This window comes from Mauremys reevesii, linkage group 9, assembly GCF_016161935.1.
Source record: "Mauremys reevesii isolate NIE-2019 linkage group 9, ASM1616193v1, whole genome shotgun sequence".
NCBI lineage: Eukaryota > Metazoa > Chordata > Testudines > Geoemydidae > Mauremys > Mauremys reevesii.
In genome coordinates this window covers 35,323,452-35,345,672 of record NC_052631.1, presented here as the reverse complement: position 1 = coordinate 35,345,672, position 22,221 = coordinate 35,323,452, and the positions used below count along the sequence as shown (strand labels likewise).

Genomic DNA, 22,221 nt, shown 5'->3' with positions numbered 1-22,221 from the left:
TTTATGGTTTTTTTAATAACAGTAAAAAAACAGACTTGTCTGTACTAATCAGTATTTTGCATATACAAATATTAATAATATAAGAGTAGTCATTTGATTTGAATGTACATTAAAAGTGTTTAGTAGATATAAGTGAAGGTGTTTGCTCATGGATCTTTGTCTCAGTCTTTTTTTTTTTAAATGTGGCCCAGTATGTTTATGGTAAAACAAATAGAGAGCAGGTACAGGATGGGGGAAAGTGGAAATACTGACATGACTCAGCGAAACAGTACCAAACTGGGCAAAGAAAATGGAGAACTAGTGAAGTACTTACTGTGGTAAATGTCGAAAATCTCCTGAATACTTTTCATATTTGTAGTTCACAACATGCCACTGAGAATTGTAATATTTACAAGCCTAAAAAGAAAGGAAAGAAATAGATTATTTCAACTTATTCACACTCAGGAAAGGGTCCAGAACAAAGAAACAACGCCAGCAGAAGCACATATTCTCTTGTTTAATAGCTTGGTACTGCTATTCTTAAAGGAAAATCAATTTCATATTTCTTAGCGTTTGAAAGCACTATTTCCCATTTAAATCAAAGGTGATGCTTTTAAATTGACTCATGTGCACGGAAGCAACCTAAAGTAGATTACTGACTTCATCCTCCTGCATCATGGAAGGATTTATTAAATTATTACTATATCACCTTGATAGATTGGTACTTCTGTGTCCCTGAATATCTCCACTGACATAAATTGTGTCTTCCCTTTGCACCAGGCTTCATTACCTAACTTCCACAGTAACTAGACTTAACCTACTACCTAACTTAAATTCTCCCTGCTACAGCTTAGGCCCATTACTTCTTGTCTGTCCTCAAGGACTGATCCTTATCCTCTTTATAACATCCCATAATATATTTCTGGACAGTTGTGTCTCACTTGAGTTATATTTTTTTCCATACTGAATTTCTCCAGTTCTCTTCACTTCCCCTCATAGTTCTTATTTTTTAAAACTTTTGTCAGTTTTGTGGCTCTCTTCTGAACTCTCTTTAATATGTTCATGTCTCTTTTGAAATGTGGTGCCCAAAGCTGAATGCAAGTTGTATTGGAGGTCTATTCTGTGTCAAGTAGAACAGAATTACTGTATTGCTCATTTTTATAGAAAATTATTAATGTGGTAAGTACGGCATGATGTCGTTAGCTGCAACAATATAACATTGTTGAGTCATGTTTAATTTACAACCTACTATCATGTTACTCATTTTAACAAAGATTCAAATTGCCAAGGCAAGAAAATATTGGTGGAGAGGAACAAGAAACCTCTATGTTTATTGGTAGCCTATAAAGTTGCAACAAGGAGAATGGAGCAGATTATATCATAGACTTCTGGAAATTGTGGTTCTAAAGCACACTGTAGGGATTAATAATTGCATAGTATGTTAAAAAAAATTACCCCACTATTCTGTCATCACGAGCAACCTTGGTACCTTAGTCAATTTATTAGAGTTAAATGGTATGTTAACGGACCCATGTTACTGGCTCCTTGACCACAAGACCATTCTTCCTCTTCTACAGTTGCTAGCATCTGCAGATAAAATAGTTATGGCATTTATGGTTTTTAATCATAGAAAAAAAGATTTTGGCTGTACTAATAACTAAGACCCTGGTCCTGCAAAGCACTTCGGCACACGTTTAACTTACCCACTGGACTTTCTAATTATGTCTGTTTATCCGGTTATCGTCCTGCTCTCCTTATTCTGATCTATCTGTCAAGCTCAACGGGACTACTCACATGCATAAAGTTAAGCAGAAGTGTTTGCAGGGTCAGCCACCTAGAGTTGGCCTTTGGTTCCATAGGCCATAAAGCCCAGCACCAACAGTCCTCTTGTTTGGGGGCAAGAAGAACTGGATCTATTTATAGTGGGGATACCTAGGCTATCCAGATACTGATAGGTTATGACCCCCATCATTATAGTATCTGAGTGCCCTCCATGTACTTAAAAAGACAAACAACAGGGCTGCCATCTGCATCACTAGACTCTGTGACTGCAGAAGTGGCAGCACACTGGAGATCGCTTAATACAGGCAGCTGACATAATGGGAATTGGACCCTGCCCTCCGTGCACACCCCTTCAACAGCAGCAGCAGCCTCCTTGGGTGGGACAAGAGAAAACATAGGGAGAAGAGAAAGAGGAAGGGAGGGAGGGAGGGAGACATATCAGTGGCAGGGCGTGGAGATGAAAGGGAACCACAGGAAGGAGACAGTAGGAGGTGGAGGGACATTTCACAGTGGGGAGAGGGAGGAGAATGGTCTCATGGAAAACAGAGGGATGGAGATGAGAGAGAGAACTGAATAAAAGAGAGAGCAAAGGGGCAGGGGAACAGAGAATGCAGGGAGTAAAAGCTTGACAGAATGAAATTAGGAGAAAATGGACAATAAAAAGACAGAAGGACAAAATAGATCAGTGATACTAAACCCCACTCCAAGGAATGTTCCCGCCAGGACCTCTCCACAGCCAGTCCTCACTTTACAGTGGTGTCACTAAGTGTAGAGCCTTCTGTGCTCACGGACAGGGAGGGGAGCAGTCAGGCTCTGGCCATTAATATGGAAAATAATATCACCCTTCTGGAGTGAGGGCTGATGATATTCTAAAATGTGGGTGGTATTTTCAAAAGGGCTCAGCATTGGCCTAAACTACTCCCACTGAAGTCAATAATAAAACTTCTTAGCAGATGTGACCACAAATAAAAAACAAAAACAAAAAAAAAAACCCACAAGCCAGGGAAAGGATCATTTTAAATTACTTTTTTTTCCCCCAATCTCTTTTTGATTTTATGGTATATGGAACAAAATTACAAGGAAACAGCTGCAAATTCATAAGCTGTCCCCTCCCACATAAAAGCTGAATGAAATATATTAACATATATGACACCCAAATCGCTATAATAATAGATTCATTCTGAATGCACAGGGCAAAATTCAGTTCTGATTTACACCCCACTGAATTCAATGGTGCTGCATGAAAAAGTAGGAGAAAATGTGACCAGATCATACAGGCTGATAGGATCATATATTATGGCTTAAATGATAGACAGACTAATGCAATCATTGACTTTAAATGGTAATGGAGGATGCTCAGCACCTTGTAGGATCACAGCCAAAACCTGAATATGGCACAATGATATCAATGGGAATTTTACCATGGACTCCAATGACAGCAAAATTGAGCCCTTTCTGCAGATTCACAGGTGGACAGAAACAAACCCACCATTGTATTTCTGTGGTTTAAGCTTTAGTTAAGTCAGTCTGGTGACCATCGGGGACATAGTAAGTAAATATTTGCATAGGAGCAATGTATATACTGTATTACATGAGCCAGTGAAAAAGATCATTCAATGAATTGGATCAGAATAAGTGTAGACTCATTAATTCATACTTCATACACTGTCTATTGGTGACACAAAAAGAAACGGAATAATTTAAAGAAAGGATTCATTTTTCCTGCCCTACTTTCATTACTGATTAGAATACTTAACAGATGCAATCAATTCATGTAAAAGAGATTCAACACAGGACTTTTTTTTGTTAACATTATAGGCTCTTTACTGATGTGTTTAAAAATAGCCATGAACAATATATAGAGCAGGCCACAATGTTTTAACTTATTAAATATAAAGGTTTCTTGTGCTTCTTCAAGAAGAGACTAATCAAAATTAAAATATAAAGGAACAAAAAGCACATTCAAGTAACATTCAGAGAAATCACAGGGGCAAGTACATTTAGAGCAATGGCCACTCCTTATCTCTAGCTAGCCTATTGTGGTTAAGAATTGCAGTCTGTTATAAACCAGAGTGGGTTGAACATTTTCCAACCAAACATTTTTCCACCAGAAAATACTAAAACATTTCTATTGATTTCATCAACATCTTTGATGGGACATTATTGAATTATGGAGGGAAACACACAAGATCCTGTTGATCAGACGGATGGAACCCTTCCACAGCAACAGCTGCGGCCCTCAGGCCAGATACAGCTGCCTCCTAACCTTGATGGAGAGTCATTCCAGAGGGATGTTTAGCCCTAGTAGGGTGAGGAGGAGATTAATTATGGGATGGGGAAGGGTTGGCACTCATTTGCATCAGCTCTCTTGTTCCATCTCCTCGCTGTCAGCCCTGCAGGCTTTGAAGCCTTTCCTCCCCCGGCCCCCCCAACACCTTCCCCCACTGGCCAGACTTTCCCCAAGAGAAATCATCCTGCAAAAACTCAGCACCTGCAGATTTCCAATGTTTGTGTTGGTGGTGACAGTGTGATGGCTGCCACAGTGAAAGTGGCACTTCATAGTGTAGCCATGTAACAGGTTTGCTCTGCAATGCAAATTAACATTTTGAAAAAAAGAAAATGAAATAAAAGAAGCAGAACTGAAGAGAGTACCTAGAAACCCCTTGAAAATGGCCAGAGTTCCCCTTTCTTTTACAGTTTACATTCTCTTTAAGATCTCTGCAAGCTTGGGGAAGGAACTTATATAATCATTCATTTATTATTAACAACAAACATGGAATGATTTAGCAGTTTTTGAATCCTAAAGCACCTTACACACATATTAGATGGATAAAAGATTATGTAACTTCATTCACCACTTAAATTCTGCCATCTCTGAGGTGGAAAGCAGCAGCTATTAAAACAGTGAAGGGCAACACTAAGAAAGAGTTTTAAAACAGGAAGCAAAGAACATCATACTTAAGGGAAACTACGCAGGGATTTTGGAAGGCAGAATTTACTAGCATTAACTAGTTTGGAATTAGCCAGCACTCTGAGGTTACTCCCCCTACTCATATGAAAAGCATGATGCCATCTCTATTGGCCAAAAGCCCATCAGGAGGCTTCAGTTTGACAACTCTCCAATTTCATACAGCTCATATATAAAATAAAAATTAGTGATTGAGAATCCTAGATTTTACCAAACCTAAAGATTAAAATATGCAATTAATTCACAACATTTTAATAAACTGTTTACTTCTCCAAGTACTGTAAATATAGGCTGTAAGAGAGCCTCAGTACATTGGTGGCGGTGTACTGATACACTACTTCTTTAAAACACTGAAAACACTCTGCTTTTGAACCTGAAAAAATCTTCAGCAAGATGGATAATAAAGCCTTTGATTTATTTTAGATGGTGACACCTACCAACTTAAGTTTCTGTTTTAATATGACTGTGAAATTTAAAAGAAGAAAATGAGTGTGCAGTGTGTATAGTGGACAAAATAGCCTGAGTAATTGACTGATATATAACCCCTTTCAATAATTATAAAGAGAATGGTTGTAAAGTTGTTACTTCTTTAGTGTTAAGATTAATAAAGCTCTTGGTTTAATAACTGATAACATTTACAATTCCTACGGAGATATGGTACAATATCGTGAATACAGAAATCCTCCACTGTGAACGACTTGGGTACTAAAGGACAACTGAATATTATACCATTTTTGCAGTTGGGAAGCCTATATTGACAGGATAAAAGGAATATTTATAATATTCTTACTACAGTAGGTATGACTAAATAAACCACATAAATCTACTACCTGAAATTTCAATATTAAGGATATAATAGTTATTATTACTTCACTTTGATATACTGCCTTTCATCTGAATGGATCTCAAAGCACTTTAAAGAGGATTTTTATGGATTGTAAGGCTAATTACAGCCACAGTTAAAATGCAGCCACTTCTGAGGTGGAAGAAGAATGCTATTTTGACCCAACAACTCTACAAACAAGCTTGATTTTCTGTTACCTTTCAGAAATAGTGACATCTGTGTGGAGTGTAAAATGTTGCCATTCTGACATGGCAGCCCTCTGCACATTCACTGGACAGGTGTGAATGACTCCACAACGTACAAGACAAAGGAGAATTGAGCCCTTTAGGTTTGTTTTAGGAGAAGTATTGCTTATAATCCAGTGGTATTTTTATACTCTGTGGTTTATTTACCCAAAATTCCTTTATTCAAATATGCTCGTTAGATTTTGCAGATGTCACTTGCAAGATGTTATCAGCCACTGTGTCCTGTTAATACTTAGTTTCTAGTTCTCTTATGAATCTCGTTTGTCCCAGAGTTATAAAGGAATAACTGGACAAAAAACTGCATTTGGAAGAAATTAAGGATAGATTTTAATGTTACAGCTGTGCTGAGGTAAAGAGCTGGCAGGAGCTGGAGGTATTCTGGCTGCCTGAGGTATTCTGGCTGAACCAAAGCTCATTGAAGAAGTCTTTCCATTGACTTTAACAGGCTCTGGATCAGGCCCTTAGTGCTGAAGAAGGCAGCATGCTTCTGAGAATGTTGGGGAAGTACAGAATAGAGCACCTATTGCTATAGGCATTTAAAAGGTACAACATGTGCTCCATCCACTTTGGTAAGACCTGGATGGGGCCAGAGCTCAGCTCCTGTCTTTGGGGAGTTCAGTATGACTGGCAAAAGATCGCCTTAGGCTCTGGGTCCTGATCCAACGTCCCCTGAAGTTCCTTGGAGCCTCTCCACTCGTTTCTATGGGCAAAGGATTCAGGTCCAAGGTGCACAAGGATTGGGCGTGCTGCTACCTATTGCAAAGACTCATAAGCTGGAGAAGCTCAACCCACTTCCTCACCAACTTGCACCATCTTCCTTCCTTCCTTGCACATGATTCAGAACAAGCCACAATCTTTCCCTTATCAGACAGGTGGTCAGCTCCAGCACAAACACTCCTCCCAAAATATAACAAGGTGATAGCTCTCATTTTTAGAGAGAATATTGGTGTCACATTTTGAGGCCTATATTGTGGCCCTATATTGTGGCAGACAACCTGCAGGGGAGTCATAACAGATTTAAAAGTAGCCATCCTGCAACAAAAAAATTTCAAAAACAGACTTCAAAGAGAGAGCAGAGCTACAATTCATTTGCAAATTTAACACAGTTAAGTTGGGCTTGAATAGGGACCGGGAGTGGCTGGCTCGCTACAAAAGCAATTTTCCCTCTCTTGTTATTGACACCTCATCAGTTACTGTAAGTGGACCACATCCACCCTGACTGAATTGGCCTCGTAAACACTGGTTCTCCACTTGTAATGTAACTCCCTTCTCTTCATGTGTCAATATATTTATGCCGGCATCTGTAATTTTCACTCCATGTATCTGAAGAAGCGGGTTTTTTTACCCACGAAAGCTTATGCTCAAATAAATCTGTTAGTCTTTAAGGTGCCACCAGACTCCTCATTGTTTTTGTGGATACAGACTAACATGGCTACCCCTCTGATACTCATTGCCATTAAGACTATATCCAGCTTGGGAGAGAAAAGGGCTCACTCATAAATTTGTCCTGTGGCCCTTCATTTGTAACACTATAGCTGGTGAAATTATGTGTAGACTGGGAAGGGAATATTTACACCTTCATCTTTATCTTCATTTCCAAGAAGAAGAATACCCTGGCTCCAGAGGACCTTTGTGTTATGCTCTTGGCTGAGTAAGGAGACGACTGGATATTGGTAACTATTTCCTGCTTGGACCTAATTGACTTTATATATTTTTTGGCTTTGAAACATGAAGTGGAACACATGTATTTCTATTTTAAGATTTAGTTTAAAGGCTTTAACCTACCATTGTTCCATGAACAGCACTCCCACTGCAGTCTTCAGTCTCTAGTGCTTCCCCCCCCGCCCTTGTTATACTGCTCTCTCTTATTCTTGGCTCTCTAGTGTTGCAGAGAAGGCTTAGGGTTTTGCCAGTTTGTCATTAGCACCTCCTTGGAGTATTCAGCAGTAATAATTCCCAGATACTGTGCACTACATTCCATTTTTAGACTCCATTTTCTGAGCACAGCAATGTGGATAGTGTTGGCTTTACAATCTGTGGAGCCCCAAACTACAGAATAGACAGGCCCCTCCCTGCTGAAAGGAAAAGAAGGGAAATAATGACTTGCCTCATCAAGCCCTATTGTCAGAATTGGAAAGGTGGCAGGGAGAGAAGGAGTTTGAGCTGGCAGTGAGTTTCTAGTCACACAGATGGAAAGAAAAATAGGGTCAGCTTGTAAAGTGTTATGCTGCTTGGGAATCTGTCAGCCAAATTTTCAGGCTGGCCTCTGAGTTTATTTACCTACTTTTTTGTGTGCAAATGAGTTTTCCTGCAGAAGTATATATGCAGCCATGCTGCACACGAAAACAGAAAATGCTAATACAAATTGGGAAGCTGGATGTGTAACTCCCTCCTCTGGGTACAAAAAGCAGGGCACACACACGTTTTAGGGGCTATGGTTATTTGTGCATGTAAGTAAGTAAAATCATTGCATGTAATTTGGAGGCTGGCTGAAATTTGGTCCCATATATCTGTATTTCTAATATAAATGTCAGGCCACATTGTGCCTTCTGTAGCACACAGTGGAAAAGTTGCAGGGAGCTGTCTACCTCTTGAGTTCCTGTGCAAAAAGCAGCCAGAATCTCTCTAAGACAAGCTACAGGGGAGTCATAAAATCACCAGCAGTGTTTGAAATCATGCATCTCTCCTGCTCTGCAGCCTCAGACCAACCATTCTCCTACTTGCATTCAAGTACCTGGGAAGCAATCTGCTTGCATGTGTACCATACAGGTGCAATGCCTCCAGCCACTGCCAATAGTGCAGAATCCTTCCTCCTCATCCCTAATGTGACCAGCTGATAGGGCCACAATATAAGCCTTAAAACAAAATATAAAGATGAAACAAGATCTCACTAGTGCTAAGAGTTCCAAAATGTTCTGCAAAACATCTAATGTTTTTTGAAAGGATATAAATATTTGTGAAGTACAAAACTCCCCAGGTTTTGCTAGCTCCAGAGTTCAGTGCTCATGTTAAGAAATGTGCCTAACGCAAAAGGATCAGCTATGCAGGACTAAAACAATGACATCTGAGAGGCAAGCGCAATAAAATTGCAAATTTTCTAGATGCAAACCAGGCCACCAAAAAATAATCATACTGTTTAAAAATGTGACTAAAACAAAAGAGAAATCACCATTAGACTCATATAATTAAATGTAACAAAAAGGGTGATTGGACTTATTTAAAATCAAGAAGTACAGATGCTGAATATTTACCTCTTTAACAAATAAATTTTCTACATTTTGTTCTGCATCTTCAGGTACAGATGGGTACAGAGTTCTTATTTCCCATGGAATTGTGTCTGTCTGACAAGAAATAAAAAACAAAAGATTTAGTCAGATCAACAAACAATTAAAAAAAACACTATAAAGAATTAAACGCATGTCCATAAAAGGGTTAAGAGACAGCATTTTTGCTGATGCCTACTTTCTGCTGGCTTCCACACCCCTCACATAGACAGTACTACAAATAGTGTGTATAATGTGTTTTAGAATTGTTTAACCTTTTCTCCACAAAAAGTACACTACAAACCCAGCTGTGCTCGGTGCCCCTCTCTGCTCCTGGGCATGGAGGGAGGCAAAGAAGTAGGGAAATGGACATAAAGGGTTTGAAATTCTTGGAAAGGAGCAGGAGGGGCTTCCAGACAAAGAGTCCCAACAAGCCGCAAAAAACCCTTCATGTGACAACTGTAAGATTGGCAAGAGAAAGGGGTGTTGGATCAGAGAGGGATGGATCCAGGAAGTAGCTACTTTATGTAGCATCCCCATTAGCAGCCCAGTGAGAATCTTCATGGACAAATCATGGGTGGCGGGTACTATAGGCCGGGGGAGGCTGTGCCTCCCCGAACAGCCTGGCATGGCCCCACCCATGCTCTGCCCCAGCCCCCCTCCTGCCTGCTTCCAGTTCCCTTCCTGCTCTTCCATGGTGGAGAGACTGGGATAGGCATGGGGGGGGCTATTGCTTGCAAGACCTGGGGCACATCATGCTGCCTGCCCAGCGCTCCGGGGCTGGAGTTGGGTGCACTGGGACCACATCACCTGTCGCTGGGGTAAGGGCGCTCTGGTCACGCCACCCGTCTGGTGCACGGGGATGGGGGTGCTCTGGCTGCACAGTCTGCCTGGTGCTCTGGGGCTGGGAGCATGCGGTGGGGCTGGTGGCCTCGGGGTGTGTGCTCTGTGCTCCGGTGGGGGAGTGGGGCCGAAGGGGAGCGGTGGGGCCTCAGGCAGAGAGCCTCTCCCAATGGCTCGTTCACCCGCCGCCATGGGTGGCAAGTTTGTAGAAATGTTGGTGGTGCCCAGAACCCGCCCCCCAACTCCGCCTCCCCAAACTCCGCCCCCACCTGCCTAAGGCTCTGGGAGGGGGCTTGGTGGGGGGAGGTCTGGGGTGCAGATCCTAGGCTGGGGATTAGGGTGCAGGAGGGGTGCAGGGTGCAGACTTTGGGATGGAGTTTGGGTGCTGGGTGTAGGCTCCGGGTTGGGGCAGGGGGTGGGTGTGCAGGAGGGGGTGAGGGGTGCAGGCTTTGGAACAGAGTTTGGGTGCAGGCTCTGGGCTGAGGGTGGGGGTGTAGGAAGGGGTAAGGTGTGCAGGCTCTGGGAGGGAGTTTGGGGGTGGGAAGCGATGTGTGGGAAGGGGGAGGGGGTGCACCCTCTGGGAGGGAGTTTGGGGATAGGAGAGAGTGCAGGGGTCAGGGCTGTGGGGCTGAGGATGAGGGATTCATGATGCAGGAGGGGGCTCAGGGCTGGGGCTGAGGATTAGGGTGCGGGGGGATGAGGGTTCTGGCTGGGGCTGGGGGATGAGGGGTTCATGATGCAGGAGGGGGCTCAGGGCAGAGGGTTGGGGTGTGGGGTGAGGGCTGTGGGGCTGAGGATGAGGGGTTCATGCTGTAGGGGGCTCAGGGCTGGGGCTGAGGATCAGGGTGCAGGGGCGGATGAGGGCTCTGGCTGGGGCTGAGGATCAGGGTGCGGGGGGGATGAGGGCTCTGGCTGGGGCTGAGGATCAGGGTGGGGCGGGATGAGGGCTCTGGCTGGGGATGAGGGTTTGGGGCATTGGAGAGGCTCAGGGATAGGGCAGGATAAGGGCAGCCTGCCTTGCCATGAGTGGATGGCAGGCACTAGGACTCTGGGGCAGCAGACAGCAGTTCTGCCAGGAGCCGCTCTACTCCGGCAGCTCGAGCAGGCAGGGGAAATGCGCGCGCTGCTTTCTGTCAGGCAGGGATGCAGCGCGGCGGGGGGGGGGGCCCACGCAGGGGGAGGGGTGGCAGGCGGGGGCTGGGACCAGCTCCAGGGACGTGGCGGGAGGCCCATGGGGGCTGGGGCCCGATCCAGGCAGGGCTGGGGGAGAGACCCAGCTCCAAATATTGCTGGAGCAGGGCACCCGGCCCTGAATATTCCTGGAGCCCGGGCACCGCAAATGTATATAACCTGCTGCCTATGCCTGCCGCCCATGGGGTTTATTGATGCTATTTAACTTCCTTTTCACAGCTTTTACCGTTCTCAGGGAAAATGGGCATTGCACAGCTGTGGTAGGGACCCGGAGTGAGCTGGGCTGTCAGGACCAATGTGGAGAGCACAGTGACTGCTACCTTGAGATCTGCAGGGATGGGCTAGATTTCCTTGTGTTAATCATTAGGTTCTACCTAGTTGCAAATGCTCACTCTGCCCCACTGCATGACTGCGAATCCCTCTTCACTGTGGGAATGGTGAGTCAATGACTGTAAATTCACACTTGCAAGACCCTGGGGTACTTTCTCCACATCCTCAAGTTAATCCACAGATCTGTCCCATTGGGTTTCTGTAACTGGCATGGTGGACCAGCCTCTGTTCTCCATTACCCTGGCACGAATCTGGAATGATTCTAGTGAAGTCAATGTAGCTACTCATCTTGAAAAAGAGACGACAAAGGGGGGATACAATGAAGGTCTATAAAATCGTGACTGATGTGGAGAAAGTAAATAAGGAAGTGTTTTTTACTTCTTCTCATAACACAAGAACTAGGGTCACCAAATGAAATTAATAGCCAGCATGTTTAAAAAAAAACAAACGGAAGTATTTCTTCACACAACACACAGTCAACCTGTGGAACTTTTTGGCAGAGGATGTCATGAAGGCCAAAACTATAACAGGGTTCAAACAAGCACTGGATAAGTTCATGGAGTATAGGTCCATCAACGGCTATTAGCCATTGATGGTCTGGGATGCAAAACCATGCTCTGAAGTGTCTATAGCCTCTGTTTGCCAGAAGCTGGGAATGAGCGACAGGGGATGGGATCACTTGATGATTATCTGTTCTGTTCATTCCCTCTGAAGCACCTGGCATTGGCCACTATCAGAAGACAGGACACTGGGCTAGATGGACCATTAGTCTGACTCAGTATGGCCTTTCTTATGTTCTCCATATTTACAGCAATATAACAAAGAGCAGAATCAGACTCAGTCGCTCACATTCTACCCTCAGTTACAGGGCAGCACAGGGTGTTTGAGGGCAAAAGAGGGGACTGCGAGCAGTGGATTATGCAGAATCATTGTTCAGTATACCCTGAAGTGGCTCGCACCTTTGCTACTTCAAATTTTGGAGCATTTGTTTCATGGCCTGATTCCAAGTTAAAGGTGAGAATTCCTCCCCACAACCTCTGAAGAAAGTCCATTTACCAGACTTTACATGACAATTTGGCTCACAACAAAGCCCTCTGTGCATATTCTAAAAAGAAGAGTTTCTTACTTCCATCTAACTTGCAGTACGCAGCTTCCCCTTCTCTGCTTTGCACATGAGCAATTCTGAAACAGTTGTATGCATTATATGGGCAGGTGCAAACATGATGGGATTCCCCAAACTTTTTCTCAGTTTCATTTGGATGGTTCAGGATGGGACGCAGCAAAACAATTTCTTTCCATTTCTACTTTCATCAGTATCCGTAGTTAGCTATTTAGCTCCTTGTGAACAGCTGTCAGGATGTATTTGTCCATTATTTTTATTCTATTGTGTCCAGTTATGCTTATTACAAATTAATCTTCAGATTTCCCCACTAAGTATCTCTTAGGAGTGCTTTGCCATTATTACCAAAGAATTCTGTCTTATTATTCTAGGCCTATGTACAGTGGAGACTTGCATAAGCTTTCATGAGCATTAAAGAAAAGAAGTAGGGATAGATGGCTGTGCTCAGGATGTTACAATTTTAGGGTTCTATTTTATGACAATGAAGGTCCCCTCCGTGGTTTATGGCTTCACAACAGGGCAACTATGGAGAAGTCAGTAGTGGCTGGCTGAATAATGGATTTTTCAGTTCTCTGGAAATTTCAGATGTGTTTCAGGTCAAATTGAAAATGACATTTTTTCAAAACTATTCAATGAAAATTTTGAAAAAAAGTTCCAGTCAAAATGAACTGTAACATTCTGATAATTTCAAAACAAAACATTTTGTTTGTATCCCAAACCCACTGTTTAGATTATCAGGAATTTTGACAAAAGTAAAGGAAAGGATTCACAAAATGGCCAGAGGAGGAATTGGTGGTGGTGCCAACTCCTTTTGAGCTTTAGCTCAGTACACGTGGGAGACCCAGGTTCAATTCCCCCTCTGCCTGATGTGGAAAAGGGATTTGAATGTGAGTCTCCCACATTGCAAGAGTCTCCTAACCACAAGGCCATGGTATCTTCAGGTATGGGGCTTTCTCAGTGTTTCCTCTTGAAGCTGGTGCATTTTGCACCAATAATTGAGTAGTCATTGGAGTATGGATTTGAACTGGGGCCTCCCATATTCTAGATGAGTGTCCTAACTACCACACTGTAAAGACAAACTCATTCTCTTTTGCTGGTCCAACAACTATTTCTTGTCTTCATGAATGACTATGAACTGCCACTCCTTTCCTTTGCTTTTGTCAAAATACACCTGAAAATCTAAATAAAAATTTCCAGGTTGACACTAAACATTTCGACATTATGAAAACATTTCAACTTTTTTGGTTCGGACAAAACTACTCAGCAAACTCAACACAAATTTGCAAATGATTTCAGTTGACACCACACTCCATTTTTCAATGAACAAGCTATTCGTCTGAATTTTTTTGCCCAGCTGTAGTCTATAATCATTTTCTTCACTACATTGGGCCATCCTGATTAAATGGTATTTTAGGCCACAAATCTCCCAGGGAAACTTGTGTGGGTGAATCCCTGTGCTCCTATGGAGGCCCACTGCCTTCATTGGTGGTCCAGTCATACAGAGCTCTTTGCAGGATCAGGGATTTAGTTAGTCCTGACAGCAACACCCAAGTTGCCCATCAGTAACTCAGCTTGTAAACTGAAGTCCATCATTATTAAGGACCATATGCTATCCATGGCTATAAATTATGCAGATTGAGTGGGGCTGGTGGGTATAATGGAAAGCCTAATGGTATATTCTACAGCTAAGAATTTTATCGTTGTCATGATGGTGGCTGAGCTACAGACCCAAACAAAAGCTCTTCCACTGGACAGCAGTGAAGAAGACTCCAGGTTGAATCCACTCACCATAGCTACTGTAGGGAATGCAGAATTTTTAATTGTTTTACCAAGAATGCTCCTTAATAAAATGTAGGATTTACATTACTTCTCATCAACTGATGTCAAGGTGCTGAGCAAATAAAAATTTGCCACTATTTCCCCCCATTTTACAAATAGGGAAACTGCAGCTCAGAGATGCACCATGATTTGCAAAGGTCACACACAGCAATACAATGGCAGAGCAAGCAACTGAATGCAGGTCAGCTGACTCCCATACTAGTACTCTATCCACTGCACGCACACCACTGCCTCTCAAGAAGTTAGGACTGTACATAAAGGACTGGAATAAAGTAAATCAAAAAACGGCATGCCTTCAATTACAAGTGGATCTGTGTTGCCAGTTATTCATCTAAGTGGACTTGGCCAAACCTCCTGTTAAAAATTTTCTAAAGTAAAGGAATGCAACAGGTAAATTTACACAGAACCGAGATATGAAGATCTTGTATAATATTCTAGTTAACTATTTTTAAAAGCTGCACAGAACTTCCCTTCTGAGAATAAGTTGTTTAGACCACTAGCTTCAAACTGTCTTGCCACAAGAGCACTTCCTGTTCAGAGCTTAAACTCTATTGTTGACTGTTGCTATAGTTCAATGGTTTTAAGACTGATCTGTTACTGCATTTGATCGCAGCAGAGACCATTTATGATAACAACTGAGTGTGAAGAGTAGACACTCATACTCATGACTGCCAGATGTTGGGACTGGATGATTGGGGATGGATAACTTGATGATTGCCCTGTTCTGATCATTCCCTTTGAAGCACATGGCACTGACCTTTAGCAGAATACAGGATGCTAGGCTAGATGGACCATTGGTCTGAGACAGTGGCCGTTCTTATGTTCTGAAGGGTCACTAAAAGTGAAGGCCCAGATTTACAGAATTCTGCATTTGTAAATGTGTGCCAAATACCATGACTGTGCATATCAGGGGCGGCTCCAGGCCCCAGCATGCCAAGCGCGTGCTTGGGGTGGCAAGCCGCGGGGGGCGCTCTGCCGGCATCACGAGGCCGGCAGACAGGCTGCCTCCGCGGTTTGCCTGCGGAGGGTCCACTGGTCTCGCTGCTTCGGAGGACCTCCTGCAGGCATGCCTGCGGGATGTCCTCCAAAGCCGTGGGACCAGCGGACCGTCCGCAGGCAAGCTGCGGAAGGCAGCCTGCCTGCTGTGCTTGGGGCAGCAAAATTCCTAGAGCCGCCCCTGGTGCATACAATTATGGTTTTTAGATGTGCACATTAGAAGCCTAATTGAAGTAAATGAGAATCTTTCTGTTGACATCCAAAGGACATTGGATCAGCCCCCTGCTGCACTACTGCATGTTCATTTTTTAATATGCAATTGCATGCAGAGTTCTGAAATTCTGGCCTAACCATAGAGTCAAAAGCAAACAATCATTTTTAAATTATCCGCGGAATACACGTGCAAATATAATGCTCCAGCTTCTAACGATGATTTTGCGAAACATTCGTGTACATGGCTGTGAGCCTCAGATGTTTGGTTAGTAAAAAAGAGCAATTAAATTAAGATTTGTGATCATCTCCCTTTCTAGATTCAGATGGGACTGTATTTCAGCAGGAAAAGCCAAATGAAAATATTGCTGCTTATTAATAATTGACACAGGGTAACATTTTCAAAAATGAATTAGGAGCCTAAATCCCATTAACTTTCGATGACATTTAGGTTTCTAAGTCCAATTTTGAAAGATGACTTAGGTGCTTTTACTCTACATTTTTCTCATTTTTTCTTTTTTCTTTTTTTTAAACTCTGAATGAAAGCAACTAGAAATATAGCTTTCAGGCTGATGCACTACAGCCGGTCAGAATTGGTTCTAATAGGTCAGAAAACAAAGCCCTTTCACACTGCTAACCACACAAAATGTGTTCAGGTATATTAGGGCCCAGACTCAAACCCACTAAAGAAAAGCAGCTTAATCCTGTTCTCATTTAAGTAAAGAGATTTACCAAAAATTTTAAGGAAAGCAAGATAGAACGAGCCCATGAAATTAAAAGACAGGAGAAGATGGAACCTCAATGATTCCACAGATTGCAGCACATGATCTGTGGTATAAAAGGGAAAGAATGAGAGATAAAATCTAAAACATTTTAAGGGGATGCCTTCAATACGTGTTTACATACCAATCTAATTTATAGGGTGAAATTCTCTGCTGGTGTAATTCTATTGAAGTCAATGGAGTTACTCCAGCAGAGAATTTTGTTCATCGACATTCCGTAAAGAGGAGCTCTGATACTAATTCCAGTACATTAGCTTCCATCGCCCTTCTTTTCCCTCAATGCAAAAAAAATCACTAATTTCATTTTAAAACAAACAAGCTAACCCTAACTGAACACTAAATATCACTTCAGTATGAGTGCACATCACATCACTGCACTGAACATGAACTGCACTATATGTACAGTCTAAGATTATTGTATATTCTATAAACATTTGCAAAGCTATCACATTATCCTCCTTCAAAACCCTCCTTAAAATTCTCCTTTCCCATGATGCCTTCAAAAAGCTTGAGAACAGTTACGCTGCTGATGTGCTGATTCCATTGCCTATCATGCTGCCTGATACTGTCTCATTTTACCAGGAGAATGGAGCAGGACGAACCATTTTGGAGCTGTTATAACAGTGATAGGCAACCTGCGGCCCATCAGGGTAATCCGCTGGTGGGCCGCGAGACCATTTGTTTACATTGACCATCCACAGGCACGGCTGCCCACAGCTCCCAGTGGTCGCGGTTCGCCATTCCCAGCCAATCGGAGCTGCGGGAAGCATCACGGGCCAGAGGGATGTTCTGGCCACCACTTCCCACAGCCCCCATTAGCTGGGAACGGCGAACCGTGGTCACTGGGAGTTTCGGGCAAACGTGCCAGCGGATGGTCAGTGTAAACAAACGGTCTCGCGGCCCACAAGCGGATTACCCTGATGGGCTGCAGGTTGCCCACCACTAAAATTATAATATCACTAGCATTACCAGTGTGGCATTGGCACACTGTACATTTCTGTAGTAGACATTTCCACTGCAAGTATTTCAGAGCACAGCAGAATGTGCAGTTACCAACTATCATCCATTCATGCTACCCCAGGTCAGGTGATGAACACAGCACAAAGTGGAAAGAATGACATGCTTTGTTTGAAGGGGAGATATAGGATATAGGAAATATACTGGCGGGCAGCAGGTGATTCATTGTAAGAGAGATCTAGGACCCATATGAATTAGTTATTTGTAATGACTCTGTAGCAGCACAAGGGCAAAAATGTGGCTCCTTTTGCTCCACTGGAGACATTATAGTCTTTTTTGTGAATGCATTTTAATAACAGGATATGTTCCATGTTATTTTCTATCAATGGAGAAGAAGGATGGCCCAAAGTAAATTATGGTTTATTATGTGTATTACAGACCCTGTGTTCAATTCCTTGCCCTTCTACAGCCTCATATGTGATCTCAGTCACTCTGTGCCTCAGTGTTTCATCTGTAAAATAGGGACAACAGTACTTATCTATCTCACAGGGGTATCAGTGAGAATAAATGCACTAAAAATTGTAGAAATACATCCTAAATTCAGTGGTTCTCAACTAGGGGTCCTGGGCCCCCTGGGAGGCCGCGAGCATTAGACTTACTGGAGCCCAGAACAGAAGGCCCAAGCCCCACCACATGGGGCTGAAGCTCAGGACCCTGAGCCGTGCCACCCAGGGCTGAAGCCAAATCCTGAGCAATGTAGCTTCGCAGGAGAACTCTGACATGAGGTCCCAGGCAACTGCCCTGCTTGCAACCCCCTAATACGGGCCATGGATTTTATATGCAGAAAATCAGTTATTGTGGAACAGGTGGGACATCAAGTTTTTATAGCATATTCGGGGCAGGGGCTCAGAAAGAAAAAGTTTGAGAACCCCTGTCCTAAGTTGAAACAAAGAGCCAGATCCCCAGGGAGCTCTCCTGATTGGCTGTACTGTTTTGAAGCATGCAATGACTTTACTTATTATGGATCCATAAATATTATTTTAATACCTTAACAGCTCAGTTAAGAACATAAGAATGGCCGTACCAGGTCAGACCAAAGGTCCATCTAGCCCAGTATCTGTCTACCGACAGTGGCCAATGCCAGGTGCCCCTGAGGGAGTGAACCTAACAGGCAATGATCAAGTGATCTCTCTCCTGCCATCCATCTCCATCCTCTGACGAACAGAGGCTAGGGACACCATTCTTACCCATTCTGGCTAATAGCCATTTATGGACTTAGCCACCATGAATTTATCTAGTTCCCTTTTAAACATTGTTATAGTCCTAGCCTTCACAACCTCCTCAGGTAAGGAGTTCCACAAGTTGACTGTGCGCTGCATGAAGAAGAACTTCCTTTTATTTGTTTTAAACCTGCTGCCTATTAATTTCACTTGGTGACCCCTAGTTCTTATATTATGGGAATAAGTAAATAACTTTTCCTTATCCACTTTCTCAACATCACTCATGATTTTATATACCTCTATCATATCCCCCCTTAGTCTCCTCTTTTCCAAGCTGAAGAGTCCTAGCCTCTTTAATCTTTCCTCGTATGGGACCCTCTCCAAACCCCTAATCATTTTAGTTGCCCTTTTCTGAATCTTTTCTAGTGCTAGAATATCTTTTTTGAAGTGAGGAGACCACATCTGTACACAGTATTCGAGGTGTGGGCATACCATGGATTTATATAAGGGCAATAATATATTCTCAGTCTTATTCTCTATCCCCTTTTTAATGATTCCTAACATCCTGTTTGCTTTTTTGACCGTCTCTGCATACTGCGTGGACATTTTCAGAGAACTATCCATGATGACTCCAAGATCTTTTTCCTGACTCGTTGTAGCTAAATTAGCCCCCATCATATTGTATGTATAGTTGGGGTTATTTTTTCCAATGTGCATTACTTCACATTTATCCACATTAAATTTCATTTGCCATTTTGTTGCCCAATCACTTAGTTTTGTGAGATCTTTTTGAAGTTCTTCACAATCTGCTTTGGTCTTAACTATCTTGAGTAGTTTAGTATCATCTGCAAACTTTGCCACCTCACTATTTACCCCTTTCTCCAGATCATTTATGAATAAATTCAATAGGATTGGTCCCAGGACTGACCCTTGGGGAACACCACTAGTTACCCCTCTCCATTCTGAGTTTGAGAAGAGAATAGTCTTGACCAGCTTAAAAAAAAATGTGCACAATAGAAGCTCAGAACGGTGTAAAAAGGATACAGGAATTAATCATAAAATGGGACATGCATTCTGCATTGTTTAATTCTGTTCCTTTATCCCATTATAAACACAAGCACATTAACACAGTGCACAGGAAGAAAAGAAATATGGTCCACTTAGAAATACAAACAAACAACAAATTAGATTATGTAGGATAGTGGCAGTGCTGTGAGCTGACAGCAACCTAGTATGGCAGTCACCTAATGATTTAAATATATGTCACATAGGTGACATTTGATCTATAGCTGAAGGCTAACAGCAGCCTTCCTTGGCTGTTTGATTTCAATAACCAAACATTAATTGGGACAGAGTAACCGAGATTCCAAAGTAAACAATGATTTGTTATTTGTATAATGGTAGCACTAGAGACTCGGTGCCCATTACACTGGTCACTGTCTAAGACACAGTAAATCTCCTGAGCCCTTGAAATATATATGACGATCACTAAGGATTTGCACTGTGTCTACTCTTGAAGCATGTGATGTGTGCAGCAGTAAGAGTGAAGAAAGTAAAAAGTTGCCCCAAAATAAGAGATATATGGACCAGTTAGGAGCCTCTTCTGTGACATTTGACCTTTCCGCCATGTCTACAGATTAAAAACTGTAAAAACAAAACACATTTCATTGTACTTACTGAAAAGTCATCATTGGGAAACGTAATGAGATCTTTAAGAGGGTTGTCCCCAATATTTCCTTCAATCTCTGTGATGACAGTTTCATAATCCAAGGGCTCCAAAAGTTTGGGTTTCTCCTGCTGTGGAATAAAAAGCACAATATTATGTCTCGACTCTCATACTCTCCCTGAATTCATAAACTGAACCAGGTCTCATTTTCCAATATTCTTCGGACATTGAAATATTAATGAGTTTTGTTATGTTCACACACAACACAATGCTACTGAACTGAGAATATCCATGCTAATACAGTGTAAGTGAGCCAGGCAGGCCACTCGGAATGTTCATTTTCATCCTGATTATTTCCTGATAACTAATATTCCCTGGAGTTAACAGCACTGTGCAGACATCATCACAGCACCCTATGGCATCATGATAATGTACTCATTACACTCAGAAATTTTCTTTATTTTAATACAAACCATTAGAACTGCATATGGACATTATTATTTTGAGTGAATCAGCTGCAGAATGAATGACCTACTTTAATTTCAGTTGTTTCCATTAGCTGAGTGCTGATTCACTCCCTCGCTCTCTTGTGCTTTGCCACTTCTTAAATGCTGGTTGCTTGCTAGCAATAAAAGTACCACTGCACAGTTTTACTTGGCAATGATCTAGTTCCTCTGTCAGGATAAACTATTTGGCATTCAGCCCCATAGTTTCTCCTGTCAGGAACTAGATTATTCCCTTGTAAACAAACCATCATAATAATGCTATTATTGCCCAAGTGTGGGGTTATTATAGAAAAATTCTCAGTGGAAACAGCCAAGAAGAGGTGAATTCATAGTGCTCAATATACAGTACAAATATAGAGATGGAAGACCCCACATACCGTGCAAGCACACTTTCAAAAATAAAAACCTCAGAGGTCAGACAGTGTGAGAAACCATCTGTCTCATTCTAAGAGTCTTTTTGTAAGTATCAAAGAGACTAAGATGGGGAGGAGAAAAGAAAATGACAGAGAGGAAGGAAGAGAAAGTAGGGAGGCGTGAGACAGAAGGAGACAGCCCCACAGAAGCATGTACTTTGCATAGAGAAAGTTCATGCAACATAGTGGTTGCCATTAAAAAGTCACCATTTACCCACAGTTATCACACTATGTTATCCAAGGTACTGTAGTATTTCCTTGTCTTCAGACCAGAATGTAACCATGGAGTCTCATAAAGGGACCTATCAAACAGGTTTCTCCAACACAGCATTTATCACTTTGGACTATGGGTCTCCCTCTGTTCTTTGAACCTGCTTCATAGATTTAACAGTTACAGTTATCCCAGAAATGCCTCCTCCGCACCTAGCTGTACCTCCCCTTCCCCCATTTGTTAAATTGGATTCTTCTCTAGCTTTCAGAAATACCCCTGGAAAACTCAACTAAATAACAATAGCACACTGTGCAAAAGAGTGTTATACACTGGGATCTACCCTAGCAGAGAACCAAATTGATGAATGGTTGATAGTGGAAACCCAATTTACAGGTAGGGAAATTCTCACTTTTTATTCCTGATCAAGTAGTTGTCTATATCGTGCCCACTGACGTGGGAGGGAAAGACCTTTCCAAAGCATAGCGCTCAGGACCCACCAGTCAAGGGCAGCACCTGCTGAGGGTAAGAAATCAAAGCTGTAGTGCCTTATAAAAAGATATGTAAAGAACATCACCTGGCAATTCTAAACAACACTTCTGCAAAAGCCCTTTCTCTCTCAGCATTTGATGTGACCAAAGAAGAGAGGTCCATGAATGTTGCTGGGAGTGGGATCATAAGGCATTATATGAGAAAACAATACAGGACTTGATCTACCTTGGCATGGAGGATACAGAAACTTTTGACCTTTCTTTGAGGCTGCCAGGCCATTTATGAGAAATCTGAATGCATGAAGTCTAGAACAAAAAGAACTTAAAGGCTCCTACGCCACATCCAAATTGTGCTAAACTCTCTCCTC

The 22,221-nt window shown here is 42.5% G+C and overlaps 1 protein-coding gene across 12 annotated transcripts in view; it reads right to left on the bottom strand.

Moving 5' to 3' along the window:
* The window catches only part of DOCK10 (dedicator of cytokinesis 10), a 188,324-nt gene that overhangs the window by 115,261 nt on the left and 50,842 nt on the right, over positions 1-22,221 (bottom strand). For all 12 annotated transcript variants that reach the window (XM_039487216.1, XM_039487218.1, XM_039487221.1 and 9 more), the window contains exons 2-4: positions 20,247-20,366; positions 9,070-9,159; positions 314-396 (exon numbers count right to left, since the gene is read on the bottom strand). In XM_039487216.1, the coding sequence (XP_039343150.1) occupies positions 314-396; positions 9,070-9,159; positions 20,247-20,366 (293 nt within the window). The remainder of the gene's footprint in view (positions 1-313; positions 397-9,069; positions 9,160-20,246; positions 20,367-22,221) is intronic.